General features: G+C 42.8%; 1 protein-coding gene across 1 annotated transcript in view; it reads right to left on the bottom strand.

The window, feature by feature from the left end:
- The window catches only part of CDC40 (cell division cycle 40), a 54,125-nt gene extending 34,978 nt beyond the window's left edge, over window positions 1-19,147 (bottom strand). The window contains exons 1-2 of the mRNA XM_075862273.1: window positions 19,089-19,147; window positions 16,279-16,520 (exon numbers count right to left, since the gene is read on the bottom strand). Of these exons, the coding sequence (XP_075718388.1) occupies window positions 16,279-16,428 (150 nt within the window). The 5' untranslated portion in view covers window positions 16,429-16,520; window positions 19,089-19,147. The remainder of the gene's footprint in view (window positions 1-16,278; window positions 16,521-19,088) is intronic.
- Window positions 19,148-26,842: the final 7,695 nt, after the last annotated feature.

Below are 26,842 nucleotides of genomic sequence, written 5' to 3'. Positions count from 1 at the left end.
TTTTGGCCTTGAAGGTCCCAGATTACTGGAGATCTGGGTGAATGTTATACTATAAAATTCCGTCCCCTTTTACGAGGTGCTCCTGGATTTAGTTAAAAAAAAAAAAAAAATGTATACAAAAAGACTAAAAAATAAATAAAAAATAAAAATCAGATTGTCTTCTGGGTTTGCATAACTGGCTTCTAAATTGTACAGTATTTTGGGCATTTCTGGTCACATCATTACACTACAACCAGGCGTGGTCCTGACTTTAAACACCTGTAGATTAAAGGGACAAATAGATTTATGTTGTTTTTGTGAAATGTAAACGCTACCATCCTTATGACAGCAAAAATTAAAAAATTCATCATGGCAGCTAACATTTTTCAAATTTTTAATTCAGAAGGTCCAGTTTTAATGAAGCTGTTCCTACAGTTTCCTGTTTGCTGACATGAGTGGAATCGGTGTAGTCTTTGCCGTTTTTTTTAAGGGTGCAGTCACACATGGCGGACTTGCTTTGTATTTCCACAGTGTAAACATACGATGCGGAAAAATTGACAATGTATGCCTATGGGAAAAAATATTCTGCAATGCAAGAACTAGGGAAATCTATGAGTTGCGGAATTTTTCCCCCAAAAGGCATACATAGTAAAGTTTTCCGCAATGTATTTTCACGCTGTAGAAATACAAAAAGCAAGCACGGCACTTGTGAATGCACCCAAATAGTCATAAAGAGCAAGCCTACGGCAACAATTGCAGTGCGATCACCACAATATTCCAGGAAGGCTTATTTGGGTACGTTTAGACAGCGGACATATGCTTTACTGCTCCTTGTAAGTTAGTAAGGCATTTTAGCACTTGGTACTTATGAATATAGGTATTCTGTATGAACATTGTATATTTGCAGAAACGGTCAATAACAAATGTTACAACGGAAGCCACAACGCTCTGCTGAATCCACTGTACAATAAATACTACCCGCGTCTCACGGACCCCGTTGACTTACAATGTGGCAAGTCAGGATTCATAGGAGTTCATTGTTTCGTCCTGTCAAATCCTACGGAATCTCTGATGCAAATGTTAAAAAAGAGCCAAACAAATTTGGGGAGAATTCACGGCTCCTTTTTAAGTGGCTCTTTAAAAAATGAAAACCACAACCAGTTTGGTTACTACAACAGCTCCACTTTACCTTTGCAGTACTTTTGATAAATCTCCCCCACTGTAATTTGAATAGTCAGAAGCAATTCATAGCAATCTGCTTCTAATAAACCGCTCACCAAAAAGTATATCTGTGATGCAAATAGTGTTCTTAGAATTTTGTACAAAGCAGTCTATTTTTTAAAAAAAATGATGCTTGCGGGGGATGGGCATGTTTCCAGTACGATGGAAGGGACAGACGTCCGCTAATAATGTGCTATTGGGTGATTGGGAGGAGGTGATGGATCCTAAGGGTAGATGCCTTCATATTAAACAACATTAAAGAGGCTCTGTCACCAGATTATAAGTGCCCTATCTCCTACATAATGTGATCGGCGCTGTAATGTAGATAAGTGGTTTTTATTTTGAAAAACGATCATTTTTGAGCAAGTTATGAACAATTTTAGATTTATGCTAATTAGTTTCTTAATAGACAACTGGGCGTGTTTTACTTTAGACCAACTGGGCGTTGTACAGAGGAGTGTATGATGCTGACCAATCAGCGTCATAGACTTCTCTCCATTCATGTACTCCGCACATAGTGATCTTGCGAGATCACGATGTGCTGTCACATACACCCACATTAAAAGAGGCTCTGTCACCACATTATAAGTGGCCTATATTGTACATTATGTGATCACCGCTGTAATAAGATTACAGCAGTGGTTTTTTGTTTAGAAAAACGATCCTTTTTGACGGAGTTATGACCTATATTAGCTTTATGCTAATGAGTTTCTCAATGGACAACTGGGGGTGTTTTACTTTTTGGACAAGTGGGCTTTGTACATAGTAGTGTATGACGCTGACCAATCAGTGACCAATCAGCGTCATACACTTCTCCCCATTCATTTATACAGCACATAGCGATATAGCTATATTGCTATGTGCAGCCACATACACAAACTACTAACATTACTGCAGTGTCCTGACAATGAATATACATTACCTCCAGCCAGGACGTGATGTCTATTCAGAATCCTGACCGCTTCTCTGCACTTCTGTGATTTACAGCACAGCACAGCACAGCACAGCGAGATCTCGCTGTAAATGACAGCGTAAAGCGTAATCTCGCGAGACTACACCTGCTATGCTGTAAATCACAGAGACGCTACAGAAATGGTCAGGATTCTGAATACACATCACATCCTGGCTGGAGGTAATGTATATTCATTGTCAGGACACTGCAGTAACGTTAGTGTGTGTTTATGTGGCTGCACATAGCGATATAGCTATATCGCTATGTGCTGTGTAAATGAATGGAAAGAAGTGTATGATGCTGATTGGTCAGCGTCATACACTCCTCTGTACAACGCCCACTTGGTCATATAGTAAAACACGCCCATTTGTCCATTAAGAAACTTATTAGCATAAAGCTAATATAGGTCATAACTCCGTCAAAAATGATCGTTTTTCTAAATAAAAAAACCACTGCTCTAATCTACATTACAGCGCCGATCACATCATGTACAATATAGGGCACTTATAATGTGGTGACAGAGCCTCTAACTTTACTGAAGTGTCTTGAGAGTGAATAGACATCGCCTCAATTATTTAGAGTTAATCTTGTATTAATGTAGAATAATAATTTTGTTTTACTGATTTATTTAAAAAATTGTGTCTTGGCAATAAAGAAATTTAAAATCTTAAAAAAAATATATAATAATAATGTGCTATTGTGTATATGTTTTACTCCAAATAGGGGTTAAATACTATAGAAGTTAATAGGCATACTGTGTAAGTAAATAAGTAAAGCAGGTTATTTAACCCCTTAGTGACCAGCCCATTTTAGGCCCTAATGACCAAGCTATTTTTATTCGTTTTTCTATAGTCGCATTCAAAGAGCTATAACTTTTTTATTTTTTCGTCTACATAGCTGTATGAGGACTTGTTTTTTGCGGGATTAGTTGTGCTTTTTAATGGCACCATTTTTGGGTACATATAATTTTTATATTAACTTTTATTAACCTTTTTGGGGGGGGGGATTATAAAAAAAACCTGAAATTCCGCCATTGTTCTATGCGTTTTTAAATTGACGCCGTTCACTATGCGACGTAAATAACATGTTACCTTTATTCGATGGGTCGGTACGATTACGGCGATACCACATATGTAGAGGTTTTTTTATGTTTTACGACTTTTGCACAATAAAAACACTTTTGAACTAAAATTATTTGTTTTTGCATCGTCGCTTTCCAAGAGCCGTAATTTTTTTATTTTTCCATCAATGTAGTGATTTTTTGGGCTTGTTTTCTGCGGGACAAGATGTAGTTTTGAATGGTACTGTTTTGGGGTGCGTGGGACTTATTGATTCATTTTTATTATGACTTTTTTGGGGGGCAATGGAAAAAAATTGCAATTTCGCCATGGTTTTTTGCGTTTTTTTTATTACGGTGTTCACTTTGCGGTTTAAATTACATATTAACTTTATTAATGGAGTCATTACGGTCGCGGCGATACCACATATGTGTACTTTTTTTTTTTTTTTTACACTTTTACTAAATAAAACCACTTTTTATGGGAAAAAAATGGATTTATTTTTTTACTGTACTTTTTATTAATAATATTTATTTCACTTTGATGACTGATTTTATTAGTCCCACTAGGGGACTTTACTGTGCGATGTTCAGATCACTGATATAATGCTCTGGTATACTTCGTATACCAGAGCATTATTGCCTGTCAGTGTAAATCTGACAGGCAATCTGTTAAGACGTGCCTCCGGTGCGTCCTAACAGGAATATGTCCAGGGCAGACCTGGGGGCTTTTATCAGGCCCCCGGCTGCCATGACACCCCATCGGAGACCCGCGATTTCATTCGCGGGCCGCCGATGGGTGACAGAGGGAGCGCACTCCCTCTGTAAACAAAGTTAAATGCCGCGGTCGCTATTGACGGCGGCATTTAACGGGTTAAACGGCCGCGATCGAAGTAAACTTCGATCGCGGGCGTTGGAGCAGGAGCTCAGCTGTCATCAGACAGCAGAGCCCCGGCACCAGCCTGCACGGGAGACCCGTGCAGGACTTAGACTAGGCTGACGTGAAAAGGCGTCAGCCTAGCCTAAAGCCCATTAGTGACCGACGTAAAAAGGCGTATTAGTGGTCACTAAGGGGTTAAAGGGGTTGTCTGAAACAGCACTCATTCATGTCTATAGAGATGGGCAGCACATGTTTGTCCTGCCCTCTAGCCGAGAACGGGGATTTGGGTCACCTCGGTGGAGGAAACCGCGTCGGAAAACGCGCAAAAAAGAGGCCGAAAAGGCGTCCCATTGATTTTTTAATGGGAGGCGGAGGCTATATTTTCCCACGAGCGGAAAAATCGGCACGCGGGAAAAAGAATCTATCTATATAGAGTCAGAAGCGTATTTCGCAGCAGTTTTTTGCCTGCGGCGCTCAATGGCCAAACAGAATTTAGAAGCAGATTTTCCTCCTGCAAAAAACTGTGTGTGAACCCAGCTTAAAACAGTGAAGTTTGAGTATTAAGGGAACGTGCTCTTGATTTTCCATTCGTCAATCTCACAATCTCGTATGCATCGATTTCTACAGACCTTGAAAGATACAAGTTCACGGATAGCGAATTGATAAACTGCACATTTCTTGATCCAAAAGTGGGTCTGAGATCACATTTGATGACGATTACAGCGCCTACTGGATCTACTTTCTGAATTTTTTGGGAACATTTGCCATCCTTCCAGGCAATGTCTCGGCTCTTTTGATGGACAAAATTGGCATAACAACGTTGGAAGGATCTATGGTGCGCTCTACCATTAAGCGGTTTCTTTCGCTGGTTCGGTACAAGCGAGTCCATGATGGTGGGAATGTTGTATGTATACAACTGTCAACCCTTGATGTGGTGACTGTGGAACTGTACCAGACAGACAAGAGGTTTTGGCTTTTTGAATGCACTGTAATAGCAGCAGCAGCGCTTGGAAACTTAATATTTGGTTCACTTGTGGGAATTACTAAAGTCATACCTATGCTTCTGGCCTCAACCGTGCTTGTATGTAAAGATCTGTTGGGACTACGACTGCCGGACACAAGAAACTAGGCCAAAATGGCTCTACCAATTGTCTCTTCAAAATAACAATGTGTATGCCTAAGAGGGAAAAAAAATAAATAAATAAAAAAATGGAAAGAAACGATGCTTCCTCTTCTTGGCCATTGCATTTCTTCAAAAGGCTGCATGTGTGAATTAAGCCTAATGGTATGTAAGTGGCAGTACCAAAATTTAACAGTCTAGACATAAGTGCGTTTTAGAATATATGCAATGCAAATGTAAATTAGGTTACAAAAGCACTGAACATGCTCAAAAAATTCTTTTTAGCGGTTAACATTGGTAATAGATATTCCCCAAGAGCTGACATCCATCAAATGTCAGGTTCCACAATAGATACTGCAAGGGAGTGAATTATCAGCCTCGACAAAGTGAAAAGTTGTTAACTGCTCTGCGTGGGAGACCGGCTTTTAACTTAGCAGCAGGTTTCCAAGGTAACAAATTAAAATTCCACTGCTCCATCAAAAAAAAAAAAAAAACAATTTCTGTAACAAGAGAAACGCTTTTAAAAAATGTACCAAAACTATTACAAGCAGTAAACAAGGCCTGAAACCCAAGAGTAAAGATTTGGAAAGATTATTAAATACTGCCTAAACCATGCAGGCATGATCACTAAATCTTAACCAGTTCTTGACCGCCAGCTGTGCATATACGTCTGGCGGTCCTTAAAACTAGCGCCATAGACTATTTACGGCGCAGGTTTTAGCTTGCTGCCCGAGCGATCGGGCAGCTGAATGTCCTGAGGAGAGGATAGAAGCAGATTTTGCTGCTTCTATCTTCTCTGATCTCTTCTACACATCGCTCAATGAGCACTGTGTATAGTAGAGGCAGCCTATATTGGTCCCAGCAATCACGTGATTGGTCACATGATCACCGGGTGCTGTTAGTGACAGACTGCTGCTGGGTCTTACTAGACCCAGCACAGCCCTATTAGTGACAATAATCACTATAAGGGTATGTGCACACGATGAGAGGCTTTTACGGCTGAAATGACAGACTGTTTCCAGGAGAAAACAGCTGCCTCGTTTCAGCCGTAAAAGCTCCTACTCGTATTATGCGAGGAGTGTGTGACGCTCGTAAATCTTGAGCTGCTCTTCATTGAGTTCAATGAGGAACGGCTCAAATTACGTTGCAAAGAATTGCCCTGCACTTCTTTGCCGAGGTAGTCAATTTACGCGTCGTCGTTTGACAGCTGTCAAACGACGACGCGTAAATTACAGGTCGTCTGCACAGTACGTCGGCAAACCCATTCAAATGAATGGGCAGATGTTTGCCGACGTATTGTAGCCCTATTTTCAGGCGTAAAACGAGGCATAATACGCCTCGTTTACGTCTGAAAATAGGTAGTGTGAACCCAGCCTAAGAGGGCTGTAACTGGGGCTGCTGTGCAGCCCCAATTACAGTGGGAAAACAATGTGAAAAAGGTATTTTCTGACATTTGAGGGACAGACCATAATAATAAAAAAAAAAAAAGTAAAAAGTGCTAAAAAATTTAATAAAATACCCACCTGCAAAAAAACTTAATGCTAGCCCTGGCCCAATTACCCTAAAATAGACATGTAATATATCAAAATTTATGGTAGACAATGACGAGTATCACAAGTAAAAGGTCTAGTTTAGGGTAAAACTAGATTACCAGAAAAAAAATAGCTAAAATGTATAGAAATAAAAATTAGAGCTGTTTAACTAACACGTGCTAAAAATGGCTAAACGGTGTCTGGTCCTGAAGGCTCAAAATAGCCCGGTCCTGAACTGGTTAAAGTTTGTATGTAGGGAAACGAATGCCAAATGAGCCTTTAATTTTCATGAAAATAGTGGTTAATATAAAAAAAAAAAGCAATTGTCGCTACTATGGAAGGCTGCTGTATGAATGCCATATAAAATTACATTGGCCTTTCATTTAGGGCAGACTACCTTTTTGTTAACCTATGAGCAGGTGTAAATTTCCACCATAACTTACGGCAATTTCTGGTTTAAGTAGTGGTAAATCTGTCTGTTCGCGGGAGACCCTGCTCCACCAACTGTATGCGCCCTAATTTGCAACATTTCTACGCCACAAAAGGGCCGTACATTTTTTTTTTTATATAAATAAAATTATTTTCATCCCTTTTGGGACAAGTTCCATACTGGGACCATTTTTGAGTGAGCCTCAACCACGTCTCTGGCACAGAGATTGCCTGAATTGGGTTTTAACCACTGCCCGCAAAAATCACATAATTGTATGTCAGGATTATGAGTGCTTTCTCGCAACCCTATGTACAGTCAAGTCTATGGAATGGCGCAGGAACTGTGCCCGCATCATCCGCAGCAGGTGACAATTGTAATATACAGCCGACAGCATGCTGCAACGGCCGTGATCGGAGTTACCTCAAAACCCAGCCATTTAACCTGTCACTTGCCACGGTCAACAGCGACAGCAGCATCTAAGTGGTAAACAGGAAGTTGATGGCAGGGTGTCGATGGTTGCTATGGCAACAAGGAAGTCTAACAAGGGCCACCTGGTCTACAATGTACGGAAGCCTATTAGGCCCTATAAAAATATCATGCCATTTATTCCTCATGGTAAACGCTGCAAAAAAATAAATAAAAACAAAACGACAATGGCAGTATTGCTTATTTTTGGTCACCGTAGCTCCCCCCAAAAAATGGGAGAGTTTTCTACAAGGTTTCTTTCTTAAAAATTTTGTAGTGTGTCTGAGATTTTTTGCACACTCATCCAGAAGAGAATTTGTGAGGTCAGACACTGATGTTGGATGAGAGGGCATGGCTCGCAATCTCTGATCTAGTTCATCCCGTAAGTGTTGGATGGGGTTGAGGTCAGGGCTCTGTGCAGGCCAGTCAAGTTATTCCACACCAAACTCACCCAACCATGCGTTTATGGACCATTCTTTGTGCACTGGGGCACAGTCATGCTGGAACAGAAAAGTGTCTTCCCCAAACTGTACCCACAAAGTTGGAAGCAAAGAATTGTCCAAAATGTCTTGGTATGCTGAAGCATTAAGCTCTCCCTGCACTGAAACTAATAGACCTTGGCCAACCCCTGAAAAACAATCCCAAAGCATTATCCCTCCTTTACAAAATGTTACAGTTGGTACAATGCAGTCAGGCGACGTTCTCCTGGCATTCACTAAACCCAGACTTGTCCATCAGACTGCCAGATAAAGAAGGGTGATTCATCACTCCACAGAGCACGTTTCCACTGCTCCGGAGTCCAGTGGCAGCGTGCTTTACACCACCCCATCTGATGCTTGGCATCGTTTCATGATGTAAGACTTGCATGCAGCTGCTCGGCCATGGAAACCCGTACCATGAAGCTACCGGCACACATTTTTTGTGCAGATGTTGATGCCAGAGGTGGTTTAGAACTTTGCAGTTATTGCATCAGCAGAGTGTTGGTGATTTTTCTGCACTATGCGCCTCAGCAATCAGCGACCCCACTCTGTAGTTTAACGTGGTCTGCCACTTCGTTGCTTAGTCACTGTGGTCCATAAACACTTCCACTGAGCAATAATATAATTTACAGTTGATCGTGGAATATCAACTAACTGAATTGTTGCAACAGTGGCATCCTATTACAGTACAACGCATAAATCTAGTGAGCATAATTTAGAACGACCCAATCTTTCACAAATGTTAGTAGTTAGGCTGCATGGCTCGGTGCTGGATTTTATACACCTGTGGCAATGGAAATGAAACGAAACACTTGAAGTCAATTTTTAAAGAGGTTGCCCAGTCCCAAAAACTTGATGGCCTATCCTTGAGGATAGGCAATCAATATCTAATCGGTCGGGGTCCGATTTCCATCACCCCCACCGATCAGCTGTCTTTAAGGGCCCGCATCGCTTATATGAGCGCTGCTTCTCCTTCACTTTCTTTACTGCTCAAACTGTGAATCGCCAACACACTTGTAGCGCCGGTTCACAGTATTACAGCCTTCTCCCATTCACTTGACCCAAAGGCCATATTCACATGGACGCGTACATTATGCGCACGCAAAAAAACGCGTTTTGCGAGCGCAAAAAAATGATGCGTTTTGCACACGCAAAAGGTCCGTGTGGCATCAGCATATGCTGCGTGGCTGCCAGCATCATTTATGACACTCTGTTTTTATGTTTACAAACAGAAAAGCACGAGGTGCTTTTCTGTTTTCATTTATAGTTTGTACTACTGAAGTGCTTTCGTGTGCCGTGCGTGATTTGCACGCACCCGTTGACTTCAATGGGTGCGTGCTGCGCGAAACACGGGCAAGTATAGGACACGTCGTGAGTTTCACGCAGTGCACATACGCTGCGTGAAATTCACTGACCGTCTGAACGGCCCCATTCACTAACATAGGTCCGTGCGACGCTCGTGAAAATCACGCGTGTATCACGGACGTATAACGCGTTCGTGTGAATAAGGCCTAAGGGTCATAGCAGTAGCCCCCACCTCCTCACCCTAATGATCACAGCAGCGTTCACACACACTCGCACCCTAATGGTTACAGAAAAGTTATCCTCTCACTAACCTAAAAGTCAGAGCAGTGTTCTCCTCCCCCTTAAAAAGGTGCTGTCTCACACGAAAGTTCTTTATTTTAAAAGTGGCCAAAACAATACATAGTAAATGACAGGACTCGCATGCATATTTATTATTCATATAATTACTCACACGGTCTCATTTCCAGATGTGGCTCCTTCATACTGAATGGTGACTAAAAAGCAGATAAGACCTGTGGGACCATATGGGTCAATACAGTGCTAAACCACAAGTCTCCCTACTCTGCATAGCCAGATTGGTGCCCTGCACTATTTTCAGCTTAAAGGAGTATTCCCAGCTTAGACATTTAGGACATAGCCACAGAATATGCCATAAATGTCTGACGGGTCCGGGTCCAAGCTCCTGGGCCTGCGACTATACAGAGAATCGAGATCACCCGGTTTGGGTAGCGAAAATGTGACGACGGACTCCATTTTAAAGGAAATGTCTCATGTATTTAATGTTAGCTTCATTAATTAGATTTAAGCATATAGATGATAAATACACGGGTTTGGTCCTTTTTTTTTTTTTACTGTTGTAGCTATTTATTTTTTATTTGTAAGACCTTCCCTGGGGCAGCCATAGTGAGGAGACACACACTTCTTTCCTGTATTTTCTGTGTAGTCAGTCTACGTGTGCCTTATGGATGTTCAAATGAAAGGGAGTCAATTGACAGAAAAATCTCACAGATTTTTAGTCTCCAGGAGGTGATGGAGACGAGGGAAGATGCATACAGAGCCTTATCTGTGTATAGTAGAGATGCACGATGCATGGAAACTTTGATACGGTTTCGATGCTGTGCACCCTCAAACAGTTCAATACCATTATTTCATGTATTTCGATACTAAGCTGTGCGGCCGCACAGCTTAGCATTGTAACACATGAATGTATGAGAGCGGGGCTGCAGCTGTGTAATACAGTCATTGTCGTGCTCCCGAGTCCTGACAAGTGCGCGCGCCATCAGGATGATGTGATGCGGCCAGTGCTGCACTAATGAGCGGCGGCACTGAAGACAGAACAAGGCGGGCGCACTGCAAAACACTGTGGCATTTATGATGTGTATGCTATTAAAAAATAAAATAAAATGACTTTCTTTCACTTATTAATGTAAGGCACGAGGTGTGATTTACATTAATAGCAATTAACCCAGTGTTGTCAATTATAACTGAGAAACATGATGGGGTTAATTACTATTAATGTGAGGCACATTCAAAATTCATCACACCAAATGCCTCACATCAGAAAATGGAAGAACTTTTCTTTTTTTTTTTTTTTTTTATTACTGTTAGCAAAGTATGTTTTGGTATAAAAAAAAAATCACAATACTACACAAAGTATCGGTATCGAAGTCCAAACTCTGGTATCGTGACAACCCCAGTGTACAGCATTGCTATCCTGCCAATACAATACAGCGGTCATTGACTTTCCCTCCCTCTAATGATAATGAGATGATTACAGAGAACAGGAAATAGTGACTGCTCTAGTGGCCAGTGTGAAAACTGTAATAAAAAAAAATATTATGTATAATAAAAAACTGATTTAAATAAGTAAATACGATGCCCGAACCTCCTGGACAGAGCGCTCCCTTTCACCTGCCAATACATATGAGGCATGTAATCGGCAGGGCTGCACAAACCCTGGGGCACTTCAAAAAATTCTATCCTCCTCAGTTATTTAGATATTGGTGCCGTTCTATTTGGCGTCCGACATTTAAATAACCCCCTGAACTGTCAAGGCGGCATGTAACATCGCTGTGACACTGTGCAATCAGCTGCGGACAGTGTCACAGTAAGAGCTAGAGAGAGGAGAGCGTGCGCAGCTCGGCGATGTGCACGCACGTTCTCACTCACTCTTCAGCTCTCGGAAGACAAGAATGTGTGGCCTCTCACGAGAGATCACACAGTCTTGTCAACCTTGTCTGCCGAGAGCTGAAGAGTGAGTGAGAGCATGCACGCAAAGCTCCAGGCTGCGCATGCGAGCACTCTCCCCTCTCCAGCTCTTGCGGTGACACTGTCCGAGGCTGATTGGACAGTGTAAAAGCGATGTTACACGCCACCTTGCCAATTTCACGTACCCATTGACAGGGCATGGAAAGCTCTGGCTGGGGATTCCGGCACTGGGGAAGCTGCTGACGTTACTGTCCATAAATAGACAGTGACGTCAGGAGCTGTGCAATGAATGAGTCCCCAACCAGAGCGTCGGAAGTGCTCGGGCTGGAGATTACGGCCCTGAAAAAGCCACGGACGTCACTGTCCACATATGGAGTCACATAGTCTCTGGCCAGAAGGTCAGAGGCGTTTTAACCGAGGACCCTAGACGCCCCAATAGCCCCTGCAATTCCAGAAACTTTAAAGAAGCCGCTGTATCTGCCCGGGGAAGTACATCACTAGAGCTTCCCGACGATATGTTTAGCGGAGGCCTGTGACGGACACCATACAGCGGCATCCATCACCTATATGCCCCCATGTTAAAAACGGCGAAGTATGCGTTTTTTGCAGGAACCAGCAGGATGTAAAAGTATAGTCTACTTTGCTATTCTATCCTTCAAACGTACACTAGCCCGACAAATGCCAAAAGCCCACTCTTTTGGCCTTCATCTAGCTAACGGTGCTCCATTGACACGTTTAACGTATGGCTAAAACTCAGCGTAAGAAGGGCCTAGGTCCCTTACATCCCGCTAGGCGTCTGATGATCTGCACAGTACATTTTTTTTCTTTCTATCATGTAGTAATAGAAGTTATGTTTTAGTCTTAAAGTGTAACTATACTTTCATAAAAATCTTTTGACATGTCATAGTGACATGTCAGAAATTTTTATCGGTGGGGATCCAAGCACTTAGAACCCCATCTATTGCTAAAAAAAAAACGGCTAAAGCATCTGTGTCACTTTGTTTCTGATTGGCACTGCTCAACTTCCCTTGAAAAACAGAGTGAGCTGTGTATGGACTGAGACGGTCTATTGAACCCCTTACACCGCTCACTTGGGTTTACGAGGAAAGCCGATCAGAAACTAAGTGGCACAGCGCTCCCTTGAGTGCTTCTGCAGATTTGTTTTAGCGATCGCTGGGGTTCTCAGTGTTCGGACCTCCACAACTCAAAGCTTCTGACATGTCAAAAGTTTTATGACAGTTTAGTTACACTATAATTTTTACTCAGTACTCTGAACTGTTCGTAAAGAACCGGTCAGAGTAAGACATTTTTATTTAAAGTGTAGCTAAACGTTAACCCGTTAGTGACCGGCCCATCGTGTTTCTACGTCGGCCACTAACGGGCCTTATTCCGATGCCTTTTTACGTCGCGGCATCGGAATAAGTAAACATCGGAATAAGTAAACAGAGCAGGGAGCTGCCAGAGGCAGCTGAGGGCTGGGAGCGTCCCTACTCTGCAGGGTGAGATCGATATTAGTATCGATCTCACCCGTTTAACCCCTCAGATGCGGTGCAAAATAGCGTGCAGCGCATCTGAGCGGTTTTGGAGAGAGGGAGAGAGCTCCCTCTCTCTCCCACCGACACCCGGCGATACGATCGCCGAGAGTCTGTGTCTCCAATGGCAGCCGGGGGCCTAATAAAGGCCCCCAGGTCTGCCTGGAGCGAATGCCTGCTAGATCATGCCAGAGGCATGACCTAGCAGATGCCTGTCCGTGTTAAACGGACAGGCAGTAATACACTGCAATACAAAAGTATTGCAGTGTATTATAAATGCGATCGCAGAATCGCATATTATAGTCCCCTAGTTGGACTGGTAAAAAAGTGAAAAAAAAGTTTAAAGTTAATTTTAAAAAAAAATGTGAAAAAAAATAAAAAACCCAGCTTTTTCCCTTACAAAATGCTTTACTATTAAACAAAATAAAGTTAAAAAGTTACACATATTTGGTATCGCCGCGTCCGTAACGACCCCGACTATAAATCTATTACATTATTTAACCCGCACGGTGAACGCCGTAAAAAATGTAATAAAAAACTATGGAAAAATTGCTGTTTTCTGTGATAAAAAAGTCGCATCTACTCCAAAATGGTACCAATAAAAAAAACTACAAGTCTTCCCGCAAAAAAAAAAGCCCTCATACAACCGCATCGGCGAAAAAATAAAAATGTTACGGCTCTTCAAATATGGAGACACAAAAACAAATAATTTTGAAAAAAAAAGCGTTTTTACTGTGTAAAAGTAGTAAAACATACAAAAACTATACAAATTTGGTATCGTTGCAATCGTAGCAACCCGCTGAATAAAGTTATTGTGTTATTTATATCACACTGTAAACGGCGTAGATTTAAGACGCGAAAAAGAGTGGCGAAATTTCAGGTTTTTTTCTATTTCCCCCCAAATAAAAGTTAATTAATAAATAATATGTCCACCAAAATGGTGCTATTAAAAAATACAACTTGTCCCGCAAAAAACAAGACCTTATACAGCTATGTCGACGCAAAAATAAAAAAAGGTTATAGCTCTTGGAATGCGACGATGGAAAAACTTAAAAAATGGCTTGGTCATTAAAGAGGCTCTGTCACCAGATTTTGCAACCCCTATCTCCTATTGCAGCAGATCGGCGCTGCAATGTACATTACAGTAACGTTTTTATTTTTAAAAAACGAGCATTTTTGGCCGAGTTATGACCATTTTTGTATTTATGCAAATGAGGCTTGCAAAAGTCCAAGTGGGCGTGTTGAAAAGTAAAAGTACAACTGGGCGTGTATTATGTGCGTACATCGGGGCGTTTTTACTACTTTTACTAGCTGGGCATTGTGTATAGAAGTATCATCCACTTCTCTTCAGAACGCCCAGCTTCTGGCAGTGCACAGACACACAGCGTGTTCTAGAGAGATCACGCTGTGACGTCACTCACAGGTCCTGCATCGTGTCGGCCACATCGGCACCAGAGGCTACAGTTGATTCTGCAGCAGCATCAGCGTTTGCAGGTAAGTAGCTACATCGACTTACCTGCAAACGTGGATGCTGCTGCAGAATCAACTGTAGCCTCTGGTGCCGATGTGGCCGACACGATGCAGGACCTGTGAGTGACGTCACAGATCTGCACTGCCAAAAGCTGGGCGTTCTGAAGAGAAGTGGATGATACTTCTCATCAGAACGCCCAGCTAGTAAAAGTAGTAAACACGCCCCGATGTACGCACATAATACACGCCCACTTGGACTTTTACTGTAAACACGCCCAGTTGTACTTTTGCAAGCCTCATTTGCATAAAATACGAAAATGGTCATAACTTGGCCAAAAATGCTCGTTTTTTAAAAATAAAAACGTTACTGTAATCTACATTGCAGCGCCGATCTGCTGCAATAGCAGATAGGCGCTGCAAAATCTGGTGACAGAGCCTCTTTAAGGTTTAAAATAGGCTGGTCATTAAGGGGTTAAAAGAGGCTCTGTCACCAAATAATAAGCGACTGACGCTGATTGGTGGCTGATTGGTCAACGTCATACAACGCCCAGTTGGTCAAAAGCAAAAAAACGCCCAGTTGTCTATTAAGAAACTAATTAGCATAAATCTAAAATTGCTCATAACTTTCTCAAAAATCATTGTTTAGCAAAATAAAAAACACTGTTGTTATCTACATTACAGCGCCAATCAGATTATGTAGGCGATAGGGAACTTATAATCTGGTGATAGCCTCTTTAACAAACTTCCGACATGTCAGAAGTTTTGATTGGTGGGGATCCAAGCACTGAGACCCCCACCAATCGCTAAAATGAAGCGGCTGAAGTGCTTAAGAGCTTCAGCTGCTTCGTTTTAGCGAGAGGTTGGGGTCTCAGTGTTCGGACCCCCACCAATCAAAATTTCTGACATGTCACTATGACATGTCAGAAATTTGTTAAGCTACACTTTAAAAACACATATAGAGGAACAGGACCACTGGTAACAAAAATATAAGTCAAAAGCTGTCTTGCTTGTAGCTATCGTTATCCAGCCGCTCAGGGCGCAGATTACACTGCAGCAGGATGGCTCATCCTATCAGAATATGAGAAGGAAGAGGGAAAAGCGCACACACACTGGCATCAATCTGTGCAGATCATCCACATGGTGGATGTAAACTAGGAGAACACAATAAACTAGGACTGCTCCATTGAAACTGCATTTGGCAGATAACTTGTTACTCATGCTTATTTTTTTAACTGAGGGGAAAACAAGGCGCCAACAGAGAAGCGTCATCTCATTATGACAACCAATGTGAACAGATGGAGCAGCATGCTTGTCAGTCTAGCTCCATATAATCATATCAGAGAGTGTAATCATCACTGCAACAAATGCATATAAAGCTGGTAGAAAAATAAAACCCGTTATTGAGAGCAATCGTGTAGTTACTACAGTGACCAGGGTGTTGTTCAGACCTGCAATAATATCTCTACCTACAACACGGAGTGCACATAACGAGGGTGCAGCTCAGAATAGATGAAACATGCAATGGTTAAAAACAAATCATATGCTCGGCTCCTCCAATGTTTCAGTAGGAGGAAAGCCAGCGATAAGTTGGCACACAAGTTCCCATGCTACAGATAAACACTACAACGCGGTCTATTCCTTCACTTACCTTCACTGCGACCTCCGGCGCCGAGTCCACCACACATAGTATTCCAGAAGTTGGTGGTAAAGGCTTTAAATGGGAGTTATCTTGCTCAGCTTCTTCACAGTCAGACTCAGAGCCACTGCTGTAAGACACAAGGGCTGCACCGGCCGCCATGATACCGACGGAAGTTCGTCATACAGTAGCCGCCAACGCAAAGCATCATGGTAAGGACCTCTAGGCAGCAGCGGCTTGCAGGTTGTAAACTGCTGTGGTGTTGATAAAGTTTGGTGAAAGAAAAAAATAATAATTATATTCATATCCGACTGTGCTTGATGTTCTTCATGTTTCCTCACAGTTTAGACCGGGACACAACTGTAAAACATTTTTATGTACCTATATGAGGTCTTTTGGCGAGACCGGTTTTATTTTTTACGTCACCACTTTAGCGTGGATACTAGGTTGGATACTACTAAGTTTGGATACTATACTCAAATAATTTCAGTGTGCTTATAATGTGCCCATAACACCTATAATGCTAACTTAATTTGGGACATGTCCTGGAGATCACAGGGAATGGATCTAGAAGATAGAAGGAAAAAAATTGTGTAAGGGTTTATTTACATTATTATTTTTGACTGCACGTTAAAAACCACCTCAAAAACTACATTGAGAATTGCAGGTAATTGGACGAGCGGTTTTTACAGGTAAAACATCCTAGACAAGAGAGTTTTATACCTGTAAAAACTGTGTATCCAATAACTGCATCACATACCGGCAGCAATTCGCGGTAAGACGTGCCGTTTTCAATTAGTTTTTCTATGCGTTTTTTACCGTGCGGTCTGAAACGATTCATGTAAATGCACCCAATAAGAAGAGGGCTACCATCCGCAGATTAACCCCCTAAGGACACGGTTAATTTGGACGTGGCAATTTTTAAAAAAAAATGAATCGATGCATTCCAAGAGCCATAACTTTTTTATTTTTCTGTCAATGTAGCCATATGAGGCTTGTTTTTTGCGAAATGAGTTGTATGTTTTATTGGCAACATTTTGGTGTATTAAAGGGAGTCTGTCAGCACGTTTTAGCCTATCAAACGTCTGGCAGCGATATTTAGCCATAGGGTAAAGGAAGATGTACGTACCAGTGAGGTCGATCATAGGGCTTGCAGCAGGGTAAAAAAATTACTTTTATGCTAAATAGGTCCATAAAAAAAAAAAGAAGTGTCCGCCATCTAGCGCTCCAACCCCTCTCCGATGACATCAGCTGTAAAGGGGAGGGGAGTAGTGGGAGCACACGCCCACCTAATTAGCATATGATGCTCTGCCGTTTAATCTTGCGCAAGCAATATTATCCGCATCACTGGTATGTCCATTTTTCTTTACACTATTAGTAACTAGAAGTGCCAGACGTTTGTTAGTTTAAAACGTGCCATCAGATTCCCTTTAACCCCTTAAGGACACGGCCAATTTTAGCCTTGAGGACAGAGCAATTTTTTTTAAAATTCCCTCTTTGCATCCCGACGCTCATAACGCTTTTATTTTTTGTACGACGTAGTTGTATGAGACTTTGTTTTTTGCGGGACGAGTTGTACTTTATGTAGGTACCATTTTTTTGTACAAATACATTACCGTTTAATTTCTATACATTTTTAATTAGATTAAAATGCAGAAAAAAAGCAGTTGCGCAGCAGTTTTAATATTTTTTTTTTTACACCATACACCGATCATCATAAATAATGTTATACATTTGTTGTACAGGTTGTTACGGTCGTGGCGTTACCAAATATGTCTGTATTATTTCATGTTTTGGGACTTATATTTTAAAAAGTTGATTTATTATAAAAAATGTGTGTTTTTGTGTATTTTATTTACTTTTTATTTATTTATTTACCATTATTTTTTTTTACATTCATTTAACTTTTTTTTTTAATCCCATAAAGGGATTTATCATTTTGATTTTTATTTTGTAACTGTAATGTACTGGCATAGATCTATATGCCAGTACATTAGCCTGTTACTGATCGCACACAGGCAGTTGTTAGGGCATACCTCAGTATGCCCTAACAACAGGAAATATGTTCAGACAGCCCTGGGGTCCTTCACTGGACCCTGGGCTGTCTGGCCATATGAGTTATGGGCTTTGATCGCGTCACAGTTATTTTCTGTGACGCGATCAATGTGCAGTCCCCTCTCTTTGAACGCCGCGATCAGCTGTCATCGCGGTGTTCAAAGGGTTAACAGCGGAGAGAAGATGTTTCTCTTCTCTCCGCTGTCAGAGCGGGGCCGTGGCTGTGTATTACAGCCGTTGCCCCGCTCTCGATCGCGCGCACAGACGCGCGCAGGGACGGCTGTCACACAGGACGAGTATGCTCGTCCTAATGCGCGAAGTGCTCGCCGCTCAGGACGAGCATTCTCGTCCTGTGTCGGCAACCAGTTAAAGTATTGTATAACTGTAATAAATGTTATTTGGGGCAGTAGAAAAAAAAATAGCAAAGCTGCCATTGTGTATTGTTTTTATGTCGTTTACCGTGCAGTATAAATTACATGTTAACTTTATTCTGCCGGTCAATACGAATACGGTGATACCAAACTTAGGCTTCTTTCACATCTGCATCGGGACTCTGTTCATGGGTTCCGTCGGACCTTTCCATCAGGGGATCCCACGAACTGAATCCAAACTGAAACAAATGGAAACTGATTTCAATGGTAACGCATCCGTTGCAAATGGTTTCCGTTTGTCACCGCTCTGTAAGGTTTCCGTTGTATTGACAGAATCAATAGTGCAGTCGACTACTTGGACTAATTATTAAAGGGATCCTGTCATCAACATCTTACCTGTCAAACTCGCCTGACCCCTCAATGGCCGCAGCTGTCCAGAGTTCGTTCCTGTTCTGAAGTCCTCCTCTGTCAGTAAATGTAGTCGTTTAAACTTTTCCCGCCTTTTATGGTAATTAGTTTTCCCTATTAGACTCAGCTTTTTAACCCCGCCCACCACCGGCACCTGTCCGGCCCTGACTGGCTAAGGAGTTGTCAATCAAAAAGAAGGAGGTGGAGTCCACTCTGAGACGCTGGAGGAATGAAAACCTGACTCTTTTCAGATGAAGATTTGACTCTTTTCTGCTCATTTGCATACGGCGTGGGACCACTGAAAAACGGAATACTAAAGCTACAGAGCTTACTTAGAACATATTTATAGCTTAGACGACAATGATTTTTCACCCACTTTCACCAGGTATTGCTGGCTTTATAGCTAAAATGCTGGTGACAGGTTCCCTTTAACAACAAGGGATCCAGAAGCAAAGAAATAGGACAGACTGGGCATTGGCAGAACAAGGAAAAATACCTAGATAAGATCCTCCAATGTAATGATGTGTCTCTAAATACAAAGATCGTCCAGGTGATGGTATTCTCTGTGGCTCTTTATAGCTGTGAAAGCTGGACGATGAAGAAGAGAGACAGGAAATGTATTGATGCCTTTGAACTCTGGTGTTGGCAAAGACTTCTAAGAGAACTGTGGACAGAAAAGAAAACAAACAGATGGATCATTTACCATATGAGGTCTAACATTTCACTTGGAGCTCAATTGTCCAGAGTGAAGACGTCTTAGGCTTCATTCACATCTGCGCTAGGGCTTAGTCGACTACGCTATTGATTCCGTAAAAATGACGGAACCCTTGCACAACGGAGACAAACGGAAACCATTGGTATTTTATCCGTCACTATTGAAATAGATGGTGGTGGAAACCTATGGTTTCTGTTTGTATCTGTCAGGGCTCCGTTCCGACAGAAAGCTCCGACGGAACGGAACCCTAGCGCAGATGTGAACGAAGCCTTATTTGGACATGTCATTCGAAAACTAACTTCAATAATAAAGAAAATTATGCTTGGAAAACTTGGAAGAGGACGACCTTCAAGAAGGGGGTTGGATACAATGACGAAAGTTCTGTAAAAACTGAAGATTCCAACACATGACCAGACATTTTGGAAAAACACTATCCATATGGTCGCCATGAGTCAAAAAAACGGATAGACAGCACTTAAAGGGTATAAATGGTGGATTAGCTGCAGATTTACTGCAACGGATTTAGTTGTGCAAAAGCCGCAGCATATTACATTAGCAGCTAGGGCTGGGCGATTAATCAAATTAATTTGATTAATTCGCCCTCAAGGACTCTCACGATTCTGTTTTTTAACAGAATCGTAGAATCGATTCTTTAGTGGCGCCTTCGCGCCAAGCTGCAGGAGGTAGCCCCACCTTCTTGTCACTTCCTGGTTAGCCCCGTTCTATCTCTGTTTCCCCATGGAACTGCTGTTCTGTACTGAACAAAATGATACTCTACGGAACAGTAGTTCCGTGGGGAAGCTTGTATATAGCCACACCGCCCTTTAGATACCGCTCCGCTGTAGATAGCACCACTTTGCAGATCGCACCACCCCCCATGTACCTTGTAGATTGCACCACAAACCCCCCCCCCCCCTGCCCCCTAATAGATCGCGCCACCGTAGCTCCCACTAGCAGCTGAATCCCCGGCCAAAGCATTGGCAATCTCTGGCCGGGGATTCAGCACCTAGTGGCAGCTACAGCGGCGGGATCTACAAGGAAGAGGGGTGCGATCTACAAGGGAGGCGGGTGGTGCTGTGATCTGCAAAGTTCTGCAATCTACATGTGGGGTGAGATCTACATGTGGGGGTGCTATCTACAAGGGAAGGGGTGGTGCTGCTGCTATCTACAAGGTGGGGTACGATCTACATGGGAGTGCTATCTGCAAGGGGGTGTGGCACTGTTCACATGGGCACTATATTGGGGGGTGGCACTATGTGGGCACTGTCGCTACATGTGGGCACTGTGGCACTGTCACTATGTGTCGGCACTGTCGCTATATGTGGGCACTATGTCACTATATGTGGGCACTATGTCACTATATGTGGGCACTATGTCACTATATGTGGGCACTCTCACTATATGTGGGCACTCTCACTATATGTGGACACTGTGGCACTATGTCACTATGTCACTATATGTGGGAACTGGGGCACTATCTACCCTGACAAATCAAATCCATCCTTATTTTCTTTTTGACGGCCTGGAAACGCATGAGAATTTGGAGACACTAATGCAAAATGGTCATGAAAAACTGACCATTGATCAGCTTTTAATGGTAATTTTTTTTTTCACTGTCATGTGATTGTACCCAAAATGACTATGAGGCTAGGAGTCTCGTTCACATGTAACGTGATCGGGCCGTGAAATCCAGCTGACACACAGACCATTTTTCACGGTCCAATCACCATCGTGTGAATCCGGCAATGTCGGAGACTGGCTGCTGCAGGGAAGTAACTAGGAAAGACTGGACCCCATAGCAAACTTTTGATTGGGGCCATCTCCCGGTGCCACACGCAGCACCCCCTTATAGATAGTGCCCTCTGTAGATTGTGCCATACAGCCCCCCTGCAGACAGTGCTGTACAGCCCCACCTGTAGACCGTGCCACGCCCCACTTGCAGATAGTGCCATACAGCCCCCTGTAGATATCACCATAAAGCCCCCCTTGTATATAGCGCTATATAGCTCCACCTGTATATAGTACCACACAGCCTCCCTCCCATGTATATAGTGCCACACAGCCCCCCTTAGTAGATAGTGCCACACAGCTCCCTGCAGATATCACCACAGCCCTCCCCCTTGTAAATAGTGCCATACAGCCCTCTAGTAGATAGTACCACACAGCCCCCCTTAGTAGTGCCACACAGCTCCCCCTTGTATATAGTGCCACCCTGCTCCCCCCACTTGTATATTGTGCCACCCTGCTCCCCCCTTGTATATAGTGCCACACTGCTCCCCCCATTTTGTGTATAGTGCCACAGAGCCCGACCCCACCACAAAAAAATGATATTTTACTTACTTTGCCCCGCTCTTGTGACGGACGGAGCGCTGCACAGGCTCCGGTCATGACAAATGCGCAGACCAGCGTGATGCAGTGACGTCACCATGCCGGCCTGCGCAGGGAGTCTTCCCAGCACCTTATAGGCTGCAGGCCTAAAGTGGCCTGCAGCTTCAGGGCCGATTCTAGCTTTTCTACTACATGAGAAGAAAATTGAAGTGGCGCCCCCCCAGATTTTGATTGACATTCCCCTGGCTGTTCTACATCACTAGCAGCCTCCTTCAGCTCTTGCGGATGCGCCATTGCCTTGTACTGCCATGCGCGGTGCGGCGATGAAGCCAGGCAGGGTACACCTCGCTTCACAGTGCGTGCCCAAGTAGTACAAGGCAATGACTCATCCGAGAAAGTTATATCAGTCAGGGGGATATCAATTAAACATGGGAAGGTGGGTTTAGAGGCAGAACTATGTGACTCTTCAGGATAACGGCATTGCCCCACGGCCATTTAATGAGTAATTAGCATATAGTGTGCGCCATTTTAAAAGTTGATTTTATAGATTTTGTTGCGGGTTCCCATTAAATATACAATGAATTGAAAACAATTCCATCTGCCCTGCAATTTTGTTATTATAAATATATCCTATATAGTTCCAGTTCCAGAACCATTCTCTTACATATATACAGCACGAGAGCCAAGCTCAATACATATAAACAATAACCCAACCAAGCTCAGTACATACACTACCTTTCAAAAGTTTAGGGTCACTTAGAAATTTCCTTATTTTTGCAAGAAAAGCACAGTTTTTTCAATGAAGATAACATTAAATTAATCAGAAATACACTCTATACATTGTTAATGTGCTAAATGACTATTCTAGCTGCAAACGTCTGGTTTTTAATGCAATATCTAGATAGGTGTATAGAGGCCCATTTCCAGCAACCATCACGCCAGTGTTCTAATGGTACATTGTGTTTGCTAACTGTGTTAGACGGCTAATGGATGATTAGAAAACACTTGAAAACCCATGTGCAATTATGTTAGCACCGCTGTAAACAGTTTTGCTGTTTAGAGGAGCTATAAAACTGACCTTCCTTTGAGCTAGTTGAGAATCTGGAGCATTACATTTGTGGGTTCGATTAAACTCTCAAAATGGCTAGAAAAAGAGAGCTTTCATGTGAAACTCGACAGTCTATTCTTGTTCTTAGAAATTAAGGCTATTCCATGCGAGAAATTGCCAGGAAACTGAAGATTTCCTACAACGGTGTGTACTACTCCCTTCAGAGGACAGCACAAACAGGCTCTAACCAGAGTAGAAAGAGAAGTGGGAGGCCCCGCTGCACAACTGAGCAACAACACAAGTACATTAGAGTCTCTAGTTTGAGAAATAGACGCCTCACAGGTCCTCAACTGGCAGCTTCATTAAATAGTACCCGCAAAACGCCAGTGTCAACGTCTACAGGAAAGAGGCGACTCTGGGATGCTGGCCTTCAGGGCAGAGTGGCAAAGAAAAAGCCATATCTGAGACTGGCTAATAAAACGAAAAGATTAATATAGGCAAAAGCACACAGACATTGGACAGAGGAAAAAAGTGTTATGGACAGACGAATCGAAGTTTGAGGTGTTTGGATCACACAGAAGAACATTTGTGAGACGCAGAACAACTGAAAAGATGCTGGAAGAGTGCCTGACGCCATCTGTCAAGCATGGTGGAGGTAATGTGATGGTCTGGGGTTGCTTTGGTGCTGGTAAAGTGGGAGATTTGTACAAGGTAAAAGGGATTTTGAATAAGGAAGGCTATCACTCCATTTTGCAACGCCATGCCATACCCTGTGGACAGCGCTTGATTGGAGCCAATTTCATCCTACAACAGGACAATGACCCAAAGCACACCTCCAAATTATGCAAGAACTATTTAGGGAAGAAGCAGGCAGCTGGTATTCTATCTGTAATGGAGTGGCCAGCGCAGTCACCAGATCTCAACCCCATATAGCTGTTGTGGGAGCAGCTTGACCGTATGGTACGCAAGAAGTGCCCATCAAGCCAATCCAACTTGTGGGAGGGGCTTCTGGAAGCATGGGGTTAAATTTCTCCCGATTTACCTCAGCAAATTAACAGCTAGCATGCCAAAGGTCTGCAATGCTGTAATTGCTGTAAATGGAGAATTCTTTGCCGAAAGCAAAGTTTGAAGGAGAAAATTATTATTTGAAATAAAAATCATTATTTCGAACCTTGTCAATGTCTTGACTATATTTTCTAGTCATTTTGCAACTCATTTGATAAATATAAGTGTGAGTTTTCATGGAAAGCACAAGATTGTCTGGGTGACCCCAAACTTTTGAACGGTAGTGTAAATACAACACTAGAACCAAGCTCAGTACATAAATACAGCACCAAAACAAAAGCTGAGTACATATATACAGCGCCAGAACAAAGCTCCGTACATAAATACAGCGCCTGTAATGATGGGGTAGGGAGAAGACAGGTGAGCCCTAATCTACCCGCCACTCAGTCCCTGCCTACTTGCACGGCCCGTCCTAGGAGACGGCGTACAACTGGGCGACGGTCCCTACGCTCAATATGTGCACAACAGACAAATAGACAAGGGTACACAGAAGCTAAGAGAAATAGGGCAGTTGCCCATGGCAAGACTGTGAGCAACAAGAGTAGTGAACAAGCCGAGTCAAACCAGGAGTGTACGAGGTACCAAACGCAGAGCAGGAGAGTAGTCAGTAAAGCCAGGGTCAAAATGAAGCAAGGTCAATAATGATAGCAGGAGCAGCAGAGCCAGGAAACAGGAAAGAATCACAGGCAGAGACAAGCAGGAAATGAAGGTATAAATAGACCGAGGGCGGGAGCTAGAACCGTCTGGCCAGGCTGTGATAGGTTCTCCCACTCCTGAGCCTACCAGCCTGAGTGGTAGCAGATCGAGTCACTCTATCAGACTTAGGAGCAGGTGCAGACTGATTAACCACGGGCGTCGACACAGAAGCTGTGTCTGGCAGATCCTTTACAGCGCTAGGACCAAGCTCCGTACATAAATACAGCGCCAGATCCAAGCTCAGTACATAAATACAGCGCCAGATCCAAGCTCAGTACATAAATACAGCCCCAGAACCAAGCTCAGTACATAAATACAGCGCCAGAACCAAGCTCAGTAAATAAATACAGCACCAGAACAAAACTTGGTACATAAATACAGCACCAGAACAAAGCTCAGTACATAAATACAACACCAGAACCAAGCTCAGTACATATACATTACCAGAACCCAGCTCACTACATATATACAGCACCAGAACAAAGCTCAGTACATAAATGCAGCACCAGAACAAAGCTCAGTACATATATACAGCCCCAGAACCGAACTCAGTACATATATACAGCACCAGAACAAAGCTCAGTACATACAGTTAGGTTCAGAATTATTTGGACAGTGACACAAATTTTGTCATTTTAGCTGTTTACCAAAACATATTGAATATACAGTTATATAATCAATATGGGCTTAGTGCAGACTCTAAGCTTTAATTTGAGGGTATTCACATCCTAATTTAAGGAAGGGTTTAGGAATTACAGCTCTTTAATATGTAGCTGCCTCTTTTTCAAGGGGCCAAAAGTAATTGGACAATTTTCTCAAAAGCTGTTTAATGGGCTGCATGGGTTATTCCCTCATCAATTAAGCAGGTAAAAGGTCTAGAGTTGATTCCAGGTGTGGCACTTGTAAGCTGCTGCTGTGAACCCACAACATGAGGTGAAAGGAGCTCTCAATGCAAGTGAAACAGACCATCGTTAGGCTTAAAAAAATGAAGAAATCCATCAGAGAGATAGCACAAATGTTAGGAGTGGCCAAATCAACAGTTTTCTACATTCTTGAAGAAAAAGAGCACACTGGTGATCTCGTGAACTCCAAAAGGCCTGGACATCCACGGAAGACAACAGTGGTGGATGATCGCAGAATCCTTTCCATGCTGAAGAAAAACCCCTTCAGGACATCTACCCAAGTGAAGAACACTCTCCTGGAAGTAGGTGTATCAGTATCTAAGTCTTCCATAAAGAGAAGACTTCATGAGAGCAAATACAGAGGGTTCACCACAAGGTGCAAACAATTAATCAGCCTCAAAAATAGAAAGGCCAGATTAGACTTTGCCAAATAACATGTAAAGAAGCCAGCCCAGTTCTGGAACAGCATTCTTTGGACAGATGAAACTAAGATCAACCTGTACCGGAATAATGGGAGGAAGAAAGGATGGAGAAGGCTTGGAATGGCTCATGATCCAAAGCACACAACATCCTCTGTAAAACATGGTTGGGGCAGTGTGATGGCATGGGCATTCATGGCTGCCAAAGGCACTGTTTATTGATGATGTGACTGAAGTCAGAAGCAGCCGGATGAATTCTGAAGTGTTCAGGGATATACTTTCTGCTCAGATTCAACCAAATGCAGCAAGATTGATTGGACGTCTCTTCATATTACAGATGGAGAATGACCCAAAATATACTGCTAAAGCAACCCAGGAGTTTTTTTAAGGCAAAGAAGTGGAATATTCTGCAATGGCCAAGTCAATCACCAGATCTCAACCTGATCGAGGATTCATTTCTCTTGCTTAAGACAAAACTTAAGGCAGAAAGTCCCACAAACAAGCAACAACTGAAGACAGCAGCAGTAAAGGCCTGGTAAAGCATCACAAAGGAGGAAACCCAGCGTTTG

Source organism: Rhinoderma darwinii, chromosome 4 (genome assembly GCF_050947455.1).
Source record: "Rhinoderma darwinii isolate aRhiDar2 chromosome 4, aRhiDar2.hap1, whole genome shotgun sequence".
In the NCBI taxonomy this organism is placed as follows: Eukaryota; Metazoa; Chordata; class Amphibia; order Anura; family Rhinodermatidae; genus Rhinoderma; species Rhinoderma darwinii.
Note: the sequence above shows the minus strand (reverse complement) of the source record. Positions and strands in the feature narration are given on the sequence as shown.